Raw genomic sequence first — 22,745 nt, forward strand, 5'->3', positions numbered from 1 at the left:
CATCCAATATATAAATATGTAACCCATAGCAACCATATAAACATTTGCAGCCAGTATTTATACTATTTATTTTGACATTTTTATAGAATTATAAAAAATAAAACATTCAGCAATCATTCCTACCATTATTTCTTGAGTATTGTGAGAAAGTGAATGCATACACTGCTTTATGCATCAATCACATGTGTATAAAGTTTAGTTTCATTTTATATTTCCAGTTTAGTTTGGGTTTATTAATCATTTTTAATGTAAACTTGGAGCAGAACCTGACACATGGTTCATACTGTAATTATAGCTACAGCAGTAAGATCAAAGAAGAGAAGGCAGCTAAATGAAAATCCAAAGGCGACACAGTGGAAATAGAGTTAGCTTGTTTATTGTTGTAGCATCTTTGATTCTTGAATATACTTTGATTACAATCATGGAGTTTAGTTTGAAATGCCTGCTGCATTTTTCTTTTTTAAGTCATGATGTAGCAATAATGAATTCAAAGTTCACCACAGTAGGTGGCATTAAAAGACAACTTGTTCAATAATTGAAGCATGAAGGTGAATCAGACTGATTCACTGAATCTACAAAATGAGATTGTCCTGCAGAATAAAGAATCTGAATCAGAGCTTTCTGTTCATCATCAGATAAATGATGGGCTGAACAAACAGAACATTTCTTTGAACATTAACAGAGAATTAACTCACCTACAGCTGCAGCTGAATGTGAATCTGCCTCTGTGCAGCACTCTTCCTCAAATTTGAATAAGTTTTGAATTTGATGTTCATCAGAGTGAGAGAAGACAACCAGCTGTTCCTCCATGTTAACACCTGGTCAGTGTACATATGTAATATGCCTTGATGCTCTTGAGGTCAAATGTCAAATAATATGACCTGAGCATCACTCCTCCCAAAGTAATGTTGACATGAATACTTTTTCTCGATGTGAGATGATTTGACGCTGATCAAACAGTTTGAGAATCTTCAGCAGAATGTGGCAGACTCCATTTTCATAAAAGCTTCACTGATGCTGGAAGATGATGTCACTTCAGACTTACTTGAAACTGCTCTAATGCTGACTTTCAAGGCTGGATTATCAACTGAGCAAGGTGGGCTGCAGGGGCCCACATCTGAAATCAGTGTGTTTATTTTTCAAGCTAACAGAAGCTGTACAGCATTTGATTCCTTACTGAGACATACCTGAAGACACTGTCTCAATAACTGATGATCTGCATGCATGTCTTTATATTTTCCTTCACTCAAACATTTGATTTATTTTGTGTTTATTTAACAGGGACATTTATTGTACCAGATAGAGCTAGAAGCTCATTTCCATCTGTGGTTCCTGGGTGGAGTTTAGTGACATAGCATATCTTTGTATTTGAGATTTTAATCATTTGCTTTTTGAAGGTTAGATTGCTATCAACAATCACACTTAGTATTTAACATGTTGAACATCCTGCACCCTCTGTCCTTTCACTGTCATTGTCACAGGAGGAGGAAAAACAACACGTTCTAACCATCCTGGATAGATTCAATGTCACACATGAAGAGGTCAACCAATGTGCTATCTTCTGTCCTTAAGGATGTAGCCTTCTGTCTAGAATTAGCATGTAGCTGCATCAATGACTGACTCATCCCATCTTAAAAACTGGTGTGATTGTGCAGTTTTTAAAGCATCATAGAGAGCTGCTTCCCTCATAGATCTATTTATCAACTGTATATATAACATAATGTTATATCACGAGTCTGCCTATTTTACCCACAGCTTTCCCCTTAACAAAGGAAGTGACTCAGATTTTTAATTAAACATTCAAATTTGGATCTTTGACAGCATCACTGAGGTGCTTCTTTTTAGACAGCTTTGTAGCACACGCAAGGTTCCATGTGATGTGATGAAGTTTACTTGTGAGCTAAAAAAGATGCTAAATCTCTCAGTAGAGCTGAGGAGAATTCTCACAAGAAGACATCAACTGACAGTGACGTACGTAACACTCGTTAACATAAAGGATGAAACACCTGTTTCAGATCATCCACAGAGCGATATTTGTATTGATTTACACACTGTTACATACAACACAGTCATCGTGTTTCTTTTTCCTAATGACAGAAAGTTGACTTCATGAACAAAAATAATACATTTTAGCGTTGAGTTTTGACTTTCACGTGTTTTATTGTTCATTGACACTGAGGCCGCTGATAGCATCATGAATTGCGCATCATTTGCAGCCGCTATCTGCACTGCCTCAAGGTCCGATTCACAAAAGATTTTGCGCGAATGATATGACGGCGAAAACACACCCATAAAGTTCTGCAGCTGAGTGCTATTTGTCCTTGTTTTGTGTCTGAATGGGTGAGCGGAGAGGTTTCCAGTGTTGCGGGCTTTTCTCTACATGGACCAACACACAGATTGGTCCATAATGAAAACTGCAGAGAACACAGAAGCCTCAAATTGCGCGTCTGTAATTAGCAGAGGTGCGCGCACACACAGCTCTCTTTCATGTATTTTGCTTCTTTTACTTCTCTAGTATTTCGCATCTTTGGTAAATGGATAAATGGAATGTATTTATATAGCGCCTTTCTAGTCTTCCGACCACTCAAAGCATGCCACTTTCACAATACGCTGATGGCAGAGGCTGTCATGCAAGGTGCCGGGGATAGAAAGCCGGTCTTCTGATTAGTGGATAGAGCCACGACTCTATCTACTGAAATGTCAGCTATACAGCTATTAGTGTGACACAGGCAGGTCTGAACAGATTGTCTGAATCTAACCATAATGTCGTTCAGGTTTCACTGAATGTATCCAGGATTTCACAGAAACATCAGTAAGCTTGCTGATGTTTTGTTTGTTATCCATAGCTGTCTGTGTGTCACAGCTGGCTGCAGCATCACACAACAGCTGCAACGACAAGTACTTCTCTAAACTTAAGAAGAGAAGAGGGTGTGCGCATTTACGCACGCGGCACAGCAGTGGTAACACCGGTTAGGATCCGACGGTGATTCATGTTCTGTTACACACCTACACAGATCAGCTGTTACACACAGATTCCAGATTAATACAGTGGAATTGTTTGTAATAAAGCTGAACTTATGGATGAATCCTGAGCTCCATCAGAGATGTCAGGACATTGTTATTTTTAAGTAGCTCAAAGTCCGAGATATGCCCCCCACCTCATAACGACTCAGGCTCTCCTCCCTGGAAGGGTGAAATATGGTGTGATGGTCTACAAGACTCTGTTGGCTCAGGACAACCTTGCAGTAGAGAGTTCATATTTTACAGACAAAAGATGTGCCATGAATTAAAAGTTTATTTTTGTCAAAATTTCAGTACATTACACTACAGCAATTCATCTTCAATGTCTATTAACAAATGAAATGTACATAAATATGAAAATATTACCTCTGTTATTAGGGATGATTTTAACAGAAGTGCTGACAGTCTAAGTCTTGTCGGCCAGTTTTTACTGTTCTTTCATAGATAGATATCAAAATTCAATTGAATAATTAATCACATCAAAGTCGAAAGATGGTATAAAATAGGTGAAATTCAAGTTAAAATGAAGATTTTTTAATTGGAATTTCCACCAGGTCACACATTATATGTGAGTATTTACTCGAATGTTACAAGTGCTATGTTAAGTTTTTACAGCTTCAAAGTTGGACAGTTGCTATAGTGCCACCTTCAGGAAACTAAAAAATAATTTAAAAAATGACCAATTTTACCTCACTGTATAAATGTAAAAACTGTTTAAAATCCCCACACCATCTGACTCTGGCTGCTGATCTGTGCTGATGTGTTCACATTGCGACACTCATTTTTCATTCTTTCATGATTTTGGATGAGACTGCACCATTCTTCAACGGATGCATGTTCATGTAAGGCTGTTTAACAAAGAGATTAAAAAGAAAACTGAGAAAAAAGTGAGTTTAATCACAAAATAGGAACTGGACTAAAAACTTGATATAAAACATAATTTTCAACAATGTTGAAAATATAAAATATTTGAATTCCATTGTTTGAATAGCTTACTTGGTATATTATTTCTGAAGCAGCCTTAATATCAAATTCATTTATATTATTAAATTAGCAAATATCTACAGTTTCTCTTTTCATGACATAGTGTTTTCATTCAACAATTATTTCTAGGTGCTTCTTCTATTTTTTTGTGATGCTGTTAAGCATCAATTTGTCAATTTGTTGTCAAATTAAAAGCCTACTACAAAAGCAAGTGATCATCCCGTCTTTAGCCACTAGAAGGCTCAAGACGTCAGATAAGGGCGAGTGGCCAAGATAGGTCAAATTTAATAATAAACACGGATCATAATGCTAGTTTTGAGATTGATGAGGTTTATAATATGTATCCACACACATGTGACAGAGCACAGCCTTATAATCACGGGTGTGCTTGGTGTCCGAGAGACCAGGAACAGCCAAGAATGAAACAGCCAGCAGTGAGAAACTGAGTTGTGGTAAGTGTCCAGACTCACACTGCAACCTGCTACTGTACAGTCTGATGCAGCAGGGTCAGGAAGACCCACTTTATATGACATCTAACATGATGTGAAAAAAATATATGCTATTTTTCAGGGCATCAAAGGCCTACTTTTTCTCTGAATTTCTGCAGGCTTGTAAAACATACAGTGAACCCGGCCACTATTGGAGAATTTATGGTGTAAAGTAAGGGATTTTTCACCCAAATTTGGCTAAACTCCTGATAATTTAAATCCTGATTCACAATATAAGTCAGACACTAAATAAAAGAATATACTGAACGGAGTTACTAGTTTTCGACCAGCTGAGGCTTAATGCCATGATTTGTCATGGTTGAACTGTCTACACACGAGATAAATCTGAGGGTGTTTGGAATGTTTAACAGGATAGGAAAGCAGGAAAAAAAAAACAGTTTAACTTCTTGCGAATTATTGGACAATTTCACGTCCTCGGGCCAACATAATTCAATTAATAATAACAATAATAATTCAAATAAATCAAACAATCATCAAGAATAAAGAACCAGTCTTTGGTTGAACTGGTCACAACTCATTGACATATGTAAAGGTAGGTAGATAAAACTTTATTTTAAAGAGGTCTCTTCATCTATCTATCCATCCACGATCACGGTTTTAAATCCAAATGACTGGAAATGTAGCCTTTGTATGGATTTAGATGGATCTTTAGCTTATCTTAAGATCCACTGTTGCCTCTCAGTACTCATTACTGCATTAACTGTCCAGTTGTCCTAAAGTGTTTATAGTTTGATTTTTCCAGACACAATGTCTTGATAAACAGATACTGTCAGGAGAATATAGTCCTTCTGAGAGATATCTAGGAAATAGAGAGGATCCTGGGTGATCTCTGGGTTAAATCCCTGATGGACCAGCTTCACCTTCTGCTGCTTGAAGGTCTCTGTCACATCCAGAGAGGTCTGAAATCACAGGGAGGGATACAAGTGAAAAACTCTATATTGTCACTTTTAAGAAAACATACTGAAGGTGATGAAAACCTGTGTGACCTACCTGTATTCTGAGAAACCATGGCCAGGCATAAGCAGGGAGTGTTTTTACTAAATGGCTGTAGAGTTTTGGGCCATTTAATTTGTGATCCTGTTTGAAGACGATAGCAGCCATGCCTACTCGACCTTCATATCCTGCTTACACAGATTGGAAAAAGACCACAGTCAGACTGAAATAAACAAGGGCAAACTACCCACAGTACCTTCATTCTCATACTTTGATTTGTCTATGATATAGCAGTATGGAGGCTTTCAGGTGCAACATGCAGCAGAGCTGTGAATTAGAAGGCAACAATGGTTACAGAGGTATTTGTTCCCATTTTAAGTTTTATAAATGTTCTTTAACACAGAAACACAGGACTTTGGCAGATGGCTCTAAATGCTATGCTACCCATGAGCCTTAGCCTCAGTCAGTCACAAATAAGGGCCTTGTTTCCTGACAACAATCAATGAAGAAGAAGTTAAGAGTGTTTGAACGCTCTTAAATTTCTACACATTCTGCAGGATTCCCAAGCTGTCAGTGCATCATGACAGGGAAAGCCCTGTGTTTAAAGGGACTAAACTAGTGAATATGATTGGCCACAATTGTCACAGCCTCCAACATCCCCACCTAGAATGTATGATAATGCATTCTCTCTGATCCCATCTGGTATTGAAGTGTGTCACGAGTGCATCCAATGCACACTTCCCTGCAATCTGCACCACAGACACTGTAAACAATGATATAACTCACTGTTTACATAATTGACGTTAATAGTGTAGGAAACATTAGTAGAGTATGTGAAAATATGAATATCATTAAAACAGAATTGTGAAGCATGTTGACATGCACTGACATTTGACATTTTTTTTAAAAAAAAAAAAGATCAGTCATGTAGTGATCAGTGATACATGATGATACTTTATCATTATATGTAAATTGTTTATATTCGTGTCTTGTGCTGTTTTGTATGTATTTTCTTTTCTTGAGTTTTGTGCTTTAATGTGCATATATGTATTGTTGCATTTTGTGCTGTTCTACATGTATTTTATTGTTGAGTTTTGTGTATTTTATAGGCCTATCTAGGGATGGGCATTGCAGACTAGCTTAGGCTATAAATGCTGTGGTATGTGGCATTAATTCATGCTATATAATTGTCCCTCTACAAATAAACATTAAATAAATAAGTATTGAGTCTCTATTCTATTTTTTAAATCATCACAGTAGCATATAACAATGCAATATGAAAACAATAAACTTCTAGAATAATTAAAAAATGTAGGCTCAAATTAAATTTATTGTAGTAATATCAGCCTACTGTTACTTTGCAGTATTTTGGTATGAAAACCTTCATTTATGATCAACAAAGTTCAAAGTATTCTGTATTTCACATACTGTACATGTCTAGTATTTTGTAACAACACAAACTGCTGGAAAAATTATTGATTGACAATTCAGTGAGTTACTATGCTGTAAGAGCAGATAGACCCCTTCCCACAATATACTTGCTAGCATTCAGAGGGGCAACTACCGCAGACCAATAAGGCAGCTGTGATGATACAATGACTAGCAACACCCAATGTGGTATCTACATTTGTATATCTATGGTTATACAGCATTAGAAATCACAGTGTCAACAGACCTGGTACGGTGACACCATAGACATTGACCTCCTGGATAAAATCAAGATGACCTAAAACCTCTGAGACCTCTGTAGTGGAAACATTCTCTCCTTTCCATCTGTAGGACACAGTGTTAGATGCAGTTATACTGTACCTGAGAACAAACACATATATACATACATACACAAACACAGTACATGTAATCCTTATGTATAACAAATATGTGTCAAAGATATTTCACATTAGCTGTCTGGTATGATGGAAATATTTCATGAACCTTCTTGGACACCAGAGGACACTATTGAACTGGTTTACACTACACTTTAAAATAGATCATGTACAGTGGAATACATGATACATTTTGCCTCGTCATTCCACATATGTACTATACAATATTATAAGACACATTCATGAGACATTAGATAGATGTTGACAAATCTCAGTTAGATAACATTGGGACAGGGTTTCTGCTCTATATGACACCAATGTTTGTCAAGTTGCAGCACAAGTTCTAATCATACAGACAGTAACCTGAAGGTACCTGAAGGTGTCTCCGATGCGGTCCCGGAAGTACAGAAAGTCCCTGTGGTCATGAAGCAGGAGGTCTCCAGTGTTGAAGTAGACGTCGCCAACCTTGAACACATCCCTTACCAGCTTCTTCTCAGACTGGACTTTGTTCCCAGCATAGCCCAGGAACTGGTTCATAGCTGTCAGAGGTGCTACCAGGATACCTGGCTCTCCTGCACACAGGATGGACATTTAGTGTACATGTCATCTTTTCTTCTGTACATACAGCTATGTGCTGAAGACGAAATGACTTTCATGTTAAAGGAGTCAGTCATGTGTTTAATTTACCTATTTGTGCTCGTAAACATCTTCCGCAGTCTGTTCGTACCGGCTCGTATGTTTGTGTGTCATATCTCAAGAGCTCAAATGACATAGAAAGCTGAAATAGAAGATTGACAATAGTTGTGACTTGATTAGCCACTGCTTTACCAGTTAATAGGTCATATTAGAAGGAGATGCTTTTCAGTAACTTTAACCGTTATCGTGTACATTAAAACTTAACTAATCAGTATTTGTATATTAAACAATGAATTAAATTATTTTGCATGAAAAAGAGTTACTTGCAGTGTTGAACCCACAGTGAATTATTACCATCTCTACAGTCCTGCTGAGCTTTAGCATTTTTCAGCTGTTGTTGTGGTTTTGCATCACACAGTTTTACTGTTTGGTTCAGTCTCAGCGCTCTCATCAAGATGGTTTCCAGCAACAGCAGGCAGATATTTTGTGACCAGTGACAGAGCTCTGATAAACCCACTATACACTACATACCCAGCACCAAACGGCAAACAGACTCAGTCTAGCTGGTGAACATAGTGGAGCCCACAGGAATGGGAAATACATGTCAGACAATAGAAAACATAGGCTGAATGTAATCAAGCTACTCAGACTCAAAAACAAGCAACTGATACATCTATCTACATCAATAAGGACTACTCTGAACAGCCACATAGAGAAAAAAGAGCCAAGCTGGTTCCAGCCATGAAATGTACAAGAGCTTATGGAGATTTCCCTGTAATCAGCTATGAAAGAGTCACTGTAAGGAAAAAAAAGGGGGAAATCACAGCAGGGAATAAATGTCATCTATTTGTTCTAAATTGTTTTAATTGTATCATTTGAAATAAATGTACATAAACCCATTATCCAATCATGTTTAGGCTCTTTGTTCTAACAGAGTGGGATCCCTAAGCCTCTGAAGGCGTTTTTCAGAGAAGCATATAGGTAATGGACCTTCAAATGGCTTTATTATCTTCAACTGGAGTACTCCAAAAACACTGAATCTTACATTTCCCATAATGCACTAAATATCATCTTTTCTTTAGTGCATCAATGTACATATCTTTCAAACTGAGATAACCATTTCTGGTAAACTGACCTTGAAACATAATATTCTGCCATGTAGGAAATGTGATTCTGTCATCATTTTACAGTCAGTAGACCTTTTGAGGCAAACTTTAAAAATGGGGAAAAGTGGTTTCCAATATGTTTGATGAGGAGGAAATGTGAGGAAATGTTTTATTCCTGACCTTGTTGAAGTAGCTTGCTCTCCCAATTGGTCCCACTTCATCTGTGTAGTTGAGGAAGCCGATGCTGGCTTCGGTCAAGCCGTAACCCTCCCTGATCTTGATCCTCCCAAAGCGTTTGACAAACTCCTTCCACACATCTGACCTGAGACCACTTCCTGCTGCTAGCCGAACACTGTGAGCTCTCTCCTCTGGAACCTTTAGGCAGGAAAAAGCTTGGATTAAAAAGCAGAATTCAAGCACTCCAAGATTTTGGGAAATATGCTTATGCACTAGCTTATCTAGAGTCAGGTGTCACATGCAAGACATGATTATCACATGCATCTCTGTGTGTCCTGTCTTTAGCATAGCTTTGCATAATGACTGGAAGCTGGGGAAACTGCTAAGAGATCTGTAAAAGTGAAAACATAGTTCTCAATAAGTACAAAGCTCTCTAATGATGAGAAATCTTCAATCTGATCTGCTGTTTAGTCATTGGTGATGGGCAGACAAGGCGCCAACACATGCTTCACCCTGTGAAGCACAATATTTCCGTGTTTCATCAATATATCAATGGTTAGACGGTTAACTTTTGATGCTGAACTATGTTATATATTATGCTCAAGACAAGTGAGCCAAGTGACCCTGTTTTTGTGGTAAAATTTGCAAGAACCTGAAAGGTGTGAGAATCCACCAGACCAAGATGGGCTGCACCAGGAGGAAGCAAGTGGAGCAACAGCACTGCACTGCACCTGATGATGGAGGAGGAGCAGGGGCCGAAGCCACCCCACCGTGTCCAGAATCTCTGAGCTCCACATGCCGCACCTAGCAGCATCTGAACATTGCCAGATCTTGTGGCCTGCCGCAAACAAGGAGACTGAGGGGCACCACTTTGATGAGGATGTTGATACTGTCCTCAAAGTATCATCAAGGGGGGAAGTGGATCAATGACTCCAGTTGATGTGTGACCTGATTATCAGCATTGGCGCTGAGAGATTTGCTTTCAAACAACCAAAAGCCAGTAACAACATAGCTATGCCAAATCAGTGCGAGGTCAAGATCACCCAGCTTAGGAAAGAGTTGAAGTCTCTAAAACACCAGTAGAGGAAGGCAAGACAGGAGGACAGACCAGCCCTCACAGAGCTTCAGTACATTCTAATATGGAAGTTCATCTCCCTCCAATGCCCTGAGTGGCACAGGAGAAGGGTAAGTAAGGGTTTGATTCACTGAAGAGCTGCTTGAGCAGAGGTGGAGCAGGACCCTTGCATGCCCAGAAGAAGACATCAATCTACATCTTAGCGACAGCGACAGTAGGAGAGAGGAAGACTTCACCTGGAAGACTTGCAAAGAACTAATTACACCACCTGAACCCTTGATCCTGTTTAACATCAAGGAGCCCACCCTGGCAGAAGTCAGGAATACAGTCAGTCGGACTAACTCATCTCCAGGGCCAAGTGAAGTGCCATACAAAGCGTACAAGCACTGCGCGAGACTCCTGGAGATATTGTGGAGACTCATCAGGGTAGTATAGCGGAGGGGGAAGGTAGCCAAGTAGTGGAGACATGCAGAAGGTGTCTGGATACCAAAGGAGGAGAACGCAAGTGACATCACACAGTTCCCCACCATCTGCCTGCTCAGTGAGGAAGGCAAAGTCTTTTTCAAGATTCTTGCTAATTGCCTGACAGTGTACCTCCTGAGGGATTTGTACATTGACACCGCAGTGCAGAAGAGAGAAGTCCCAGGCATACTGGGCTGTATAGAGTACACAGGAGTGGTTACCTAGTTGATCTGTGAAGCAAGGGAAAATAGAGGAGACCTGGCAGTCGTTTGGCTGGAATTTGCTAATGCCTATGGATCCATTCCACTTGATCTTGAGGCAACAGTGCTGACAAGATACCATGTTCCAGAGAGGATCAAAGACTACTACTACTGGACTAATACAATAGTTTCAGTTTGGGATTCAACATCTGCGTGGCATCACCTAGAGAAAGGCATTATCATTGGTTGTACCAAATTAGTGTCTTTGTTTGCCTTGGCGATGAACATGCTTGTCAAGGCAGCAGAAGTGGAATGTAGGGGCCCCCTGTCCAGATCTGGCACACGTCAACCTCCAATCAGAGCCTTCATAGATGACCTGACTGTCACAGCATCAGTGCCAGGATGCTGATGGCTCCTCCAAGGACCGTAAAGGCTCATTACTTGGGCAAGAACGAGTTACAAGCCAGTCAAATCCAGGTCCTTCGTCCTGAGGAAGGGAAGAGTGTCTGACAAGCATCGCTTCTCTTTGAGAGGAGTCCAAATTCCACTGGTGTCTGAGAAGCCTGTGAAGAGCCTGGGGAATATCTTTGATTGCACCCTCAGAGATGCTGTGGTGGTCAAGTCAACAGAGCTAAAAGCATGGTTATGAGCAGTGGATAGATCAGGACTTCCAGGATGGTCAAGGCATGGATTTATCAGCACAGTATCCTGCCGAGACTTCTCTGGCAAACGCTGATATATGAAGTTCCAATGACCATCGTGGACAGCCAGTTACTTTGCAGGTGGCTGGGCCTACCAAAGAGCCTAACTTGCATTGCCCTATATGGGCACACCAACAAGCTGCAGCTTCCTTTCACTGGCATGACAGATCACTGGAGGCAGAGAGGTGCTACTTTATAGAGACTCAACCAACACCATTGTCTCCTCTGCAGGCATTACAATTAGAACCGGGAGAAAGTGGCTAGCACAGGAGGCCAGCCAATAAATTAGAGAATAGGCTACTCTTATGATGAGGTAATATTTTAATAAATCATCATCATTCTGCAAATGTGTCTCAATCACAATACATCACCTTTCCACTCATATGAAGTACCTGTCACATACTTACATACCATGAATGAAAACTACATGAAGAAACCCAAAATGGACTGTTGCTGTGGTATAGAGGTAGAGGTATAGTTTTGTTAAATGCAATGTATTAGAGAATTTGCAACACTTAAGTACAATATCAACTAAGGCTGCTCCTGCATTATTACCTGATCCTGGTCCAGTCTTGTAGAGGGACCCTAAGTCAATCCAGTTTTGGTCTAGTTGGTCTACAATCTAGTTTTAAGAGCTTTGTTATTTTTATTTGTATTTGGTTTTATGAATAAAGTTATATTTAATTGAACTAATACAAATTAAATATTGATTGAAAATAAATTTTAAAAAGATTATTGCAATTTATTGCAAAATAGGACATACATACAGATACATTTTCTGCAGCCCTTCTTTAGCTGAACAGGAAGATCACTACATTCAAATTAAGGGTTATATATACACATATGCAATTGAAACTATAAAATCTGCCATCATATCTGCAAACCACCATATGATCAATTACTGTGTTTGCTGCATTCAGTGACACGATACCGCATATTTTTTGGCACAAACAGGAAAAAAAGCCCCAAAGCTTTATAAGGCCACATCAATCTATCACTAATATTCATGGTCCCCCGAGGACACCTAGACCTTATCTCTTGCACCACCATCAGGACACTTCTTGTGTCCACACAAGAAACACATAGTACATAGTACATAGAGCAGATTCCATGATATTTACTGAGCACCATAATGCTCAAATAATTCTTTTGTGGCATCATTATCACTGACTATAATGAACAATGAGGTCTCTAGGGGTCACTGCTGTGATTAGAACTTGTGCTGCAAATTCAAGTCTAAAATGTTCTAATTTAGAATGAAGAAAGTGATTTTAAATATCGTTTTACCATGGGTTGGTTTACCAGGTATCGACAGAGCTCTCCTATGTACTGCACCACAGTCACATTGTATTTCACACAGTCCTTCCAAAACTGACTGGCAGAAAACTTCTTTTTTAAGACACATGTTGCACCTGTGATCCAAAGGAAAAGACAGAGAGAAGATGGAAACAGTAAGTAGTGTAAGGTTATATGCCGGGGAATACTACTGGCTTATCATTCATACTATATGTCTAACAGTGACAATATAAATTATTTATAGAAGGAGCTGTAGTGAGAAAAGTCCTCTAGTTTGTTTCGGCCTGTTCTCCTGGTATATGAGGAAGTGAGAATTCCTTATAGGCCTATAAAAAGGATATCCGTGGTTATGTTGGTTTCCTCCAGCATTTGCCCTGGATCTCACAATGTGCTGAATATAAATGGAAAATCTTCCAGGAATTGTGTGTTTGTCAGGATCATATGCTTCCACAGTCTCTAAGCTGCAGTTAATGTGTGGGAAAGCACAGCTCGCTGAAGGACAGTCACTGCAACCAAACAAATAATTATATGAGGAAGAAACAGTAAAAGCTGCAAAACTAAATCTGAGCTTTGTTTTTGCACTGGCTCATAGTTAGACCTGATACTTCAAAAGGAAAATGGTTATGTTGACCCAGCCATCAGGGGATGGGGTGTGTTTTCCAACTCAAACAGCTATAAGAAGAAAAAAAAAAAAAAAAATATATATATATATATATATATATATAATCCTTAAAGGTACAATATAGTTCAGCATTTTTGAAAATACACTAATTCTCTTTCTTTCTGAGTTGGATGAGAAAATCGATATTGGTCTCATGTCTGTGTTAAGTTTGGAGCAGTTAGAATGTAATCTGCCTAGCTTAGCATATCAGACTGGAAGCAGGGGAAACAGTCTGACTCTGTCGAAAATTAAAAAATACACTTACCAACACCTCTCAATCTTACTGATTTACATGTTGTATCTTGTTTGTTTAATGTACACAAAAAGTTATATTTTTAGTTTTTTAGGGGGAGTTACATGCTGGAACTATTTCTTGGTGAACAGAAGCCAGGGGCAATGACTTCTGGACAGGGGTTTTGTCGTTACAGTAATGTTTCCAGACAAACTGCATTAAGTACTGGTCAAACTGATAGTTGTTTGTCAAGAGTTCTTTCCAAACGTCTTGAAAATTATGTATTAGGAGATGATTCGAGAATTGTGCTTGTGTGCTTGTGCTTCTGCTGCTTCACAGAACTCGGAGGACAGTGACATGAACAAAAAAAAAATTGCTATATGTATGTCAAGACAAAGTAAATAACTTATGAAATACGGAGAAAAATATTAATTACATACCAGTTATCAATAACTATAGCGTGACAGTCGGTTGAGGTGGAACGGGATTCTGTGTGGTGGACAATGGGGGTAAAGCGAGTGCCTCTGGGAAGTGTGCTCCAAAGCCTCAGTTTAAATTCTACATTGACTACAGTACAGCTGTTCTTACCAAGGTGTATGCATCCACCGATCCCTAACAGTGAAGCAGACATGTGGTAAAGAGGAAGAGTGATGTAGATGATGTCATCAGATGTGGCTCCACACATCTGAAAGAAAGCCATACTCATAATGGCTTTAAGATGACCTACACGGGCTGCCTTAGAGAGACCTGTAAGAGAATGGCACCAGTTACTGCAGAGATGGTCCACATCTTGTTAAAGGATCTGGCTGACCATTTTTTTTTAAATTGTAAACAAGTCTTTGCTGTACCGAACCTACAATGAACTGATCTACTAGTAAGTATTGTGTGTGTGTCCAAAACCTGATGTATCTTATTCCTTTGTGCTGTAGACCTGCATTGTTGTCCAAAAACTATTAAAAACACATCAGTGAGTCGCACCACTGCACTGGGTGACATGTTCCTTCACCCTGAAGACAGTGGTTACTGTAGCTTGTTTAGCTTGTTTAGAAACGGCTCCAAAGACCCTGTAAATGTGGTTCTATTTACAGCTCAGTTAGCTTGTTGTGCTGCATATCACAACCTTGACTTTGTATTACATTATAAATTTCTCAAAGAACTTCAGTACAAAGCCAAGAGGTTGTGATATGCAGCACAACAAGCAAGTGACTGGTTGCTATCTTATCCATATCATTGTTTAGCCATTTCTAAACAAGTTGCAGTAACCAGTGTCTTCAGGGGTGATGGAACATGTTATCTAGTGCAGCGGTATGGCTTACTGATGTGTTTTTAATAGTTAATAGACAACAAAAGAGCTCTACGGCACAGAGGAATAAGATATATCAGGCTGTGGATACACACAATACTTGTTAGTAGATCAGTTCATTGTTGATTTGGGTCCAAACATGAGATTTGTTGACAGTGCAAAAGGTGTAGATGATCACCAGCCAAATCCTTTAATTTGTAGTGTAGTTAGTTACTTAGTTAGAAGTTACTTCTGCATGTGCTAGCACAGCACATTTTAACCTCTGAAATGGTTTTGTGATTCCACTGCTGTTCTGAAGCAAAGTGGAGTTGGGCAAAATTTTATTTATCACTTTTACTGCATTTCATCTTTTAACTGCACCCATAACAAATGGAGACTGTACTTATGGGGACAGCAGTGCTTTGAGCTAAATGTTGAGCTAACCAACATACTAGCAATAACAATGTTGGCATGCTAATGTTCAGCAGGTATAAATGTTGTAGTTCCATGTTCACCATCTTCATTTACCGTTTTAGCTAATTTGCTAATTAGCACTAAACACTAAGTACAGCTGAGGCTGATAGGAATGTCATTAGTTTTGGTATCTAAACATAAACTGAAGTAAACTAATTACAGTTTATCCTGAAAGAAACATGAACTTTACTTTTATTTGTTATGTATTGTTCATATTTACTATGATTTCATTACTATTACTGTCACAGTGTCCATTCATTGACTGTAGTATAATGTGGGAGGCAGTCTCTTGTATGATGAAATAGTGTGTGTGTGTGTGTGTGTGTGTGTGTGTGTGTGTGTTTGGTTGAGCTGTTGACACACATTGGTCTGTTTTTTAATAAAATGTTTGTAAGGGATTCCTTTGCCTTACTTGTGGACACTTTGTTTTTTATCACAGTCAGATATCCTCTTCATATAAATACCTGGGTGGCGTTATGATAGACGCCACCCTGTTGTGGACTCCTCATGCAGAATTTATTTGTAAGATACAGCAGCACATTTACATTCTTCGTAGACTCAGATCTTTTGGAGCCAGTAGCCAGATCATGTTTCTGTTTTTTTAAATCAGTTACTCAGAGTGTCATGCTCTACTGCAGTACAGCCTGGTTCAGCAGCCAATCTGTGAAACTTAGAAATAAAGATTATTATTAATATTATTATTATAAATTTTATTTTATTTAATATTATAAAACTAAGCTATACAAATCTGAATTTGAGCAAAGATTATTGGCCAACCTGTGGCACACTCCTTTCAAGTAGCTCACAACAAGAGCATGCTCAGACTTGCTAACAGTATCTCTTCTGACTCCCTGCATGTGCTGAACGAAAATCCCAAATTCTGCCCTCTAATTGTTCCTCAATTTAAACACAACAAACTGAAGACTTCTTTTGTACCTTAGTCTATCCTGTTGCTTACCAAGATCAGTGTGCTGGTAATTGAGATCTGAATCCAGAGGATATGACGTGATATGTATGATGTGTTATGAAAAGTGTCATATGTGTAACCGTATGTTTAATCCGTGTGTCACCCTCTCAAATGAAACTACCTGAGGACATTTTTAATTTCATTGCTTTAATAGTTATTATATTACCGTCACATTGGTGGGTTTATTTAATAACTTGACTTGTTCTTGCTACAATATTCTTTTTATTCTATTTTCTGTAAAGCACTTTGAATTGCCCTCAAATGTGCTATACAAATAAAGTTGCCTTGCACTTGCAAAATGAATTTCAGTGTGACAATAAAGTCATATATCATATCATAGATCTAAGTAGTGCTTCCTCTGTTTTTTTATATTAATACAATAATACATACGTACAATACATTTTTTAATAAACACAATAATGTGTTGAATAGAGTAGTTTGGACGTGTGATGTTTGTGCAGTGTAAGGTGGCTGGCCATCTGTAAGAATACAACGCTCATGCAGTACCTGTGGTGCCTGAAGTAAAGATGAAGAGGAAGTTTGACATGATGTCAACTTTAGGAAGGTCGCTTAAGTTTTCTCCAGACATGCGCTCCACCTTATCGAGTAAACTGTTGAAACCCTCAGAGGATGATGAGTGATCCACCACCCACACAGCCATGTTGTCATTCTTCAGGTCAGGCAGCACCTCCTCCACCAAACGCACCAAATCTGGATAAACCAACACAATGAGTCATCTAATTGCTTCCTCATAAACCTAGTAAGTAAGAATGTAGACAGAGCGGTTGAATCATCTCTACCGTCATTTTAGAGGCTGTGGTAGTGGTGTTGTTGCACCACATTGAATTGTACTGTAAGGTGTTCCTGTTATTTTGTCCTCCTCTACACACACACACACACACACACACACACACACACACACACACAATAATAGGCATGTGCATAGACTGACCTCAAAGGGGGCTTGAGCACCTGCTCATTTGGCCTCTTGGAGAGAAAGTGCCCTTTTCTAAACCCAGCAGTGCTTTTTGCTAACAGGGATAACTTTATCTCATTATTAGACAGGCCGGCCACTTTTAACATGTGTAACAGTTTAACATCCAACATCATAACATTATTTGTATGACTGAAAATATGGAAAAGCATAGTATAGTTCCCATTTAAGAAACACGTTTCCCTCCCTTCTGTAACAAGCAGCCAATGTGCTGTTAAATAATATAACACTGTTAAATCATTATAAACCACCTTATCTAAAACGCATATGTTGCATTTTAGAATTGTGGCTTAAATGCATGATGTCTTCCGAGCCTCAGTATAATATGATATGTGAATTATATTGAACTAATTTGTTGGCACATAGTAATAGTATCTTAGCCATACAGTATCAGCATCTTCTTATTGCCTGTCATTACTGAAGCAGTTACAGTATGCCTTCTATGGAGAGGTGGTAAGAGATGAATATGGAGGTGAGAGAGGAAGTGCATCTTTGTCAGCAGTAGAGCCTCTGCTCAAGTGAGGATGTCAGTCAGCGGGCGACAGGTAAGAGTTGAACTGGTTGACATGTAAGGAGAATTTTGCTGAAATACACTTCATTTCTTTGCATGTATCATTAATTATCATGCAGCAGTGTCTGAACCAACCTCAGTCATGGGTTTCTTTTAAATACATACATTTTAATATCCCTTTAACAGTGTTGCAAAAGTAGTCATTCCAGGCATATATTTATTTAATGATGAATTTGGGCCCCTGCCCCTCTAACATCCTCTGCACGTCCCTGCATGATAATGTGTCTTAGGTTGAGGTTGCAGTCAAGATAACACCTTTCACGATCATTGACAGACCATGACACTTCAAGAATGTAGGTAAAAAGTCAATATAATCATATCATTCTGATTCAGGGCTGCATACCTTTCAAACATATAGCTGCCATGGCATGGTACTTTGCTCTTTACCTGTCACCTATCAGTGTGACTGATAGCATTTCACATGTTAGGAAACTTCCATCATGAGGGCCTGTCTTTAAAAAAAACTCTTACTATACAATAGAGGACAGAAAATAATGTTAAAACTGCTGCAAACACACAGTACTTCTCATCTCATTGGAGAATTTGTGAAATAAAATCTTGTCTACTGTGGATAATATTTACATAAAACAAGTTAAAGGACAGGTTCACATTTTTCAGGTCTGTCTTAAAACAACAGTCAGGTGCCCATATGAGGCTTCATCAGTCTGAGTTAGTCATATCAAGTGGATATCTGACACATTTACAGTCTTTTTAGCATCAAATTCCCTCTTTGTGTTTCCTCTGACAGTGTTTCCCTGTAAGTGTGGTGGAAGTAAAGTAACAAAAAGAGGAACTTTGGCACTAAAAAGACTGTAACGTTGAAAGATATCTACTTGATTTGACTCATTTGGATGCTGAAGCTTCATACTAGCTTCAGATAAACTTTTAAATACATTTTTACACAGAAGGAGGACTGTGGATTTTGTCCCCCATCACTTCCATTGTAAGGTCATTATGAAGGGATCTTCTAATGGTCAGTATGAACAGGAGGAATGATTACAGCAAGAAAAACATGTTTCACTGTTCATTTGGGCTCCTGACTGTCCTTTCTGTTGTTTTAAGACAGACTTGAAAACTTCTGAACCTGTCCTTTAAGTCCAGTAATTCAGGGGTTAACAAAAGCCCCAAATCCTCAGTTATAGTCCAGGGTACACACTTTTAATCTTGTTTTGGTCTTGAGTTATAAAACTGTTTATGGGAACCATAATCATGTTATGGCAGTGTGTAAAAATAGTTTATAAACTTCCCAGTTGTATCTGAATTGGAGATATTGGGAATTTCTGCACGCTGAGATATCAAACAAACTTCAGACTCTCAACAAAGCATTGGCTGCAAAAGCTGTCAATCTTAATTGGTCTGCAACTAACAATTATTTTCATTATCAGTTTATCTATTGCTTTTTGTTTATGAATTGTTTAGTCTAGAAATCATAAACAAAAGTGCCTGTCAACATTTCCCAGAACCCAAAGTGACAACTTCAAATTGTTTTGTTATTTCCAATGATAGAACAAATAGAAAAGCAGCAGATCTTCACACACATCATTTAGCATCTTTGCTTGATAAATAACTAAATCACTTAATCGCTAATTAAAATTGTAGCTGATTAATCTTCTGTTGAATGACTAATTAATTGTTTCACCACTACATCTGAAAAAAAATCAATTCAACAGATTAAAAGTGGCTCTACATGGCTTGTTTGTTCCTGGGTTTACCTGTTAACTAACTACTATAAATATATAACAATACAGCAGATTTATTGAACTGTACAGTGTTCTGTTCTTCATCATTCTCATTAATATGCTCTATATTTACATCCTTTACAATGTCTATGTTCCAGTGGGGGAAAGTAACTAATTACAATGACTCAAGTGTACTTAAATGTAATTTTGAGGTGCTAGTATTCTTACATTTTAGAGGGAAATATTGTATTTTATCTCCACTATATTTACACTATGTGACAGTTACTCACTCACTCTAAGTTAAGATTTTACATACAAAATGTATGATCATATTCAAAAAGATAATTATTATAGATAAGCTGCCAAAAAGTATATAATTGAGTAAATGATATACTTTTACTATAATACTGCTGACACATTGATGCATCAATAACAATAATCCAATGATAATAATAATAATAATTATAATAAAACTCTGAAGGGGGCATAAGGATGAATAATGGCAGGTCATCTCTTATCTCTTCCCATTCTGCTGACATGATGTTAACACAACAAAAGTCCTTTGAAAAAGAGTTGTTATAAATTAGACTTCAAGTATGAAAGCTATCTTGTCTTGTATTTTATATCAAAGTGTATTAAAACACATTGTACATTTAAATATCCAACAAGAAGTAAACTGTGTTCTGTGCATATTGTGGGACCCCAAACTTAGAGGGGTGAATTCAAGGCCTGAGAGAGTATTTGTGTGGCCCTGCTGAGGCAACAATCAGCCTTATCATTCTATTTTAGAAACATGGGTTCTTACGTGGATCTTAATGTGTGTAAATTGCAACCACTCCCATTTCCCATTGATGGGGAGTGGCTGCAGGAGAACTGTAGACATTTCTTTAACCACCTCAGAAAGGTACTGAGCGAGTCAGGCTTCATGAATCAAAGCACAATGAGCAGGGTGGATACAGTTTACCTCAGTTAAAGCAATTTCTCAGACTGTACAGAAACGTGAGAGGAGACGTGCAATACCTGCGCCAACAACCAGCGTCTTGGCTCCACAACTGTGAAAGCAGTGAAGCAGAGATTTGGCTTTAATGTTGACGTTGAGAAACGCGACTTCACAGCCAAGTTTACACAGTCCCAACCACACACAGATAAAGTCCGGTTCGTTGCACATCAACACAGCAACAATGTCTCCTTGTTTCAAAGAGCCCTCCGTCCTGAACGCGTTCGCAAACTGGTTACTTCTCCTGTCCACATCCTGGTATGTCAGGCTCTGGTTTTCGAAGATAATGAAGGGTTTGTTCGGGTTCTTCTTCGCTTGGTGGAGAAAGCAGTCGAGGTATGTGATGATTCCTTGCTGCATACGAGCCCGCAACGTCTTCCCGTACCTCCGGAGTTTTAAGTAATAAATCAAATCCACCCAGAAGAAGGGATAAGTCATTCTCTGGTAGAGAAAAAGAGCCAGAAATCCTGCTAAAAGGCTGGTAAACACCAGAGTTATCATCTTGACGTAAAAACACTAGGCTACTCCTCACTTGAAGACTGCTTCAGAACTTGAGATAATAGGCTGCAGTCGCGCATGCCTTAGAAACCTGCAGTCAGCGATAGCCTGCACATTAGCCTATGCAATCTCACAGCAGCCGAGTGACAGCCAATGAGCTATGAGCAGGGAGATGAACAGTCTGTAGATCTGACAGGGCCGCTCCTAGGTGTTATATGGACCCGAAAATTGATTGATTGCCCTCTACCAGGTTTCTAGTAAATGATTAGCAAAAATGTCCAGAACACACGTCTACAAATCAAGAAGATGCTGGATGCAGAAAATATTGTAAATGACCCTTTGACCGCCTGCCTCTACCTGTTGCTTTGATAGCCTGTTGTGAATGACCTGTTAAGAACCCTGATCTGAACCATTGAAACAGTAAACCTTGTTGTAACTTGCCTTAGTCCTTAGTTGTGTATTTGGCTAATAGGTTCAATTTATTCATTCATATGAACATGGAAATGACAGTCAACCAACAGTCATTATCAAAGTGCAGGAAATAAATACCCACAAAGTAAAAAACACCCAAACAACAATATAAAAATAAATGTAATTAAATACCTAATTAAAGGATAATTTCACAATTTTTCAAGTGTGTCTCAAAACAGCAGTCAGGTGTCCATATGAACAGTGAAAGAGGTTTCCTCTCTGTAATCATTCCTTCTGTTCATACTGGTGATAGGGGCCAAAATCCACAGTGTGTCCACACAGTCATTTTTAAAAGTTGATGTGAAGCTTATATGAGGCTTCAGCAGTCTGAGTTAGTCATATCAAGTGGATATCTGACACATTCACAGTCTTTTTAGCATCAAATTCCCTCTTTGTGTTTCCTCGGACAGTGTTTCCCTGTTGACCTGTGGTGGAAGTATAGTAACAAAAGAGGGACTTTGGCGCTAAAAAGACTGTAACATTGAAAGATATCTACTTGATTTGACTCATTTGGACACTGAAGCTTCATATTAGCTTCAGATAAACTTTTAAATACATTTTTGCACAGGAGTAATGTGGATTTTGTCCCCCATCACTTCCATTGTAAGTACATTATGAAGGGATCTTCTAATGGTCAGTATGAACAGGAGGAATGATTACAGCAAGAAAAACATGTTTCAATGTTCATTTTGGCTCCTGACTGTTGTTTCAAGACAGACTTGAAAAACTGTGAACCTGTCCCTTACTGTTGTATTCCCTATGGAATCAAAGAGAGACAGGTGGAGAGACTGTGATTAATAAGACACTCATGTGATGGATGTCCCTCCTCCACAGTCCTTAACAACATCTTAGACAGGTGGTTTTAATACGGAGAGTCCACTGTCCTCTCTGTTGTCATTCCAGCCTCCCAGCTCTCCTGGATATTCAATTGATTGCCTCTTTGTCAGTAGCCAGGTTTCCATCCAAACGTAGTCCAAATTTCAATTGAAATTTCAG

At 38.7% G+C, this 22,745-nt stretch overlaps 1 protein-coding gene across 2 annotated transcripts; it reads right to left on the reverse strand.

Annotated features, from left to right (window-relative positions):
• Positions 1-3,277: 3,277 nt before the first annotated feature.
• LOC137170866 (long-chain fatty acid transport protein 6) lies at positions 3,278-21,439 on the reverse strand. Of its 2 annotated transcripts, XM_067574481.1 has the most exons (10): positions 20,804-21,438; positions 17,047-17,250; positions 14,405-14,563; positions 12,915-13,039; positions 9,193-9,387; positions 7,958-8,048; positions 7,644-7,842; positions 7,123-7,220; positions 5,505-5,635; positions 3,278-5,413 (listed from the first exon to the last, which is right to left on the reverse strand). In XM_067574481.1, exons 1-10 carry the CDS (start codon positions 21,279-21,281, stop codon positions 5,237-5,239), a joined length of 1,857 nt encoding a protein of 618 aa, XP_067430582.1. In that variant the 5' UTR covers positions 21,282-21,438; the 3' UTR covers positions 3,278-5,236. The 2 variants fall into 2 exon arrangements, with proteins under 2 accessions (XP_067430582.1, XP_067430583.1); XM_067574482.1 differs by lacking the exon at positions 14,405-14,563 and having other exon boundaries at positions 20,804-21,439.
• Positions 21,440-22,745: the final 1,306 nt, after the last annotated feature.

Source organism: Thunnus thynnus, chromosome 19 (assembly GCF_963924715.1).
Source record: "Thunnus thynnus chromosome 19, fThuThy2.1, whole genome shotgun sequence".
NCBI lineage: Eukaryota > Metazoa > Chordata > Actinopteri > Scombriformes > Scombridae > Thunnus > Thunnus thynnus.

Bases quoted from the DNA above. Each gene is read 5' to 3' on its own strand.
- LOC137170866 (XM_067574481.1), bottom strand. From the start codon at position 21,281: ATGATAACTCTGGTGTTTACCAGCCTTTTAGCAGGATTTCTGGCTCTT. The intron at 13,040-14,404 runs GTAAGAACAGCT...TTTGGATCACAG, and splicing joins CGGTGGATGCATACACCTTG to GTGCAACATGTGTCTTAAAA. The intron at 7,221-7,643 runs GTACCTTCAGGT...TGTGTCCTACAG, and splicing joins CGCATCGGAGACACCTTCAG to ATGGAAAGGAGAGAATGTTT.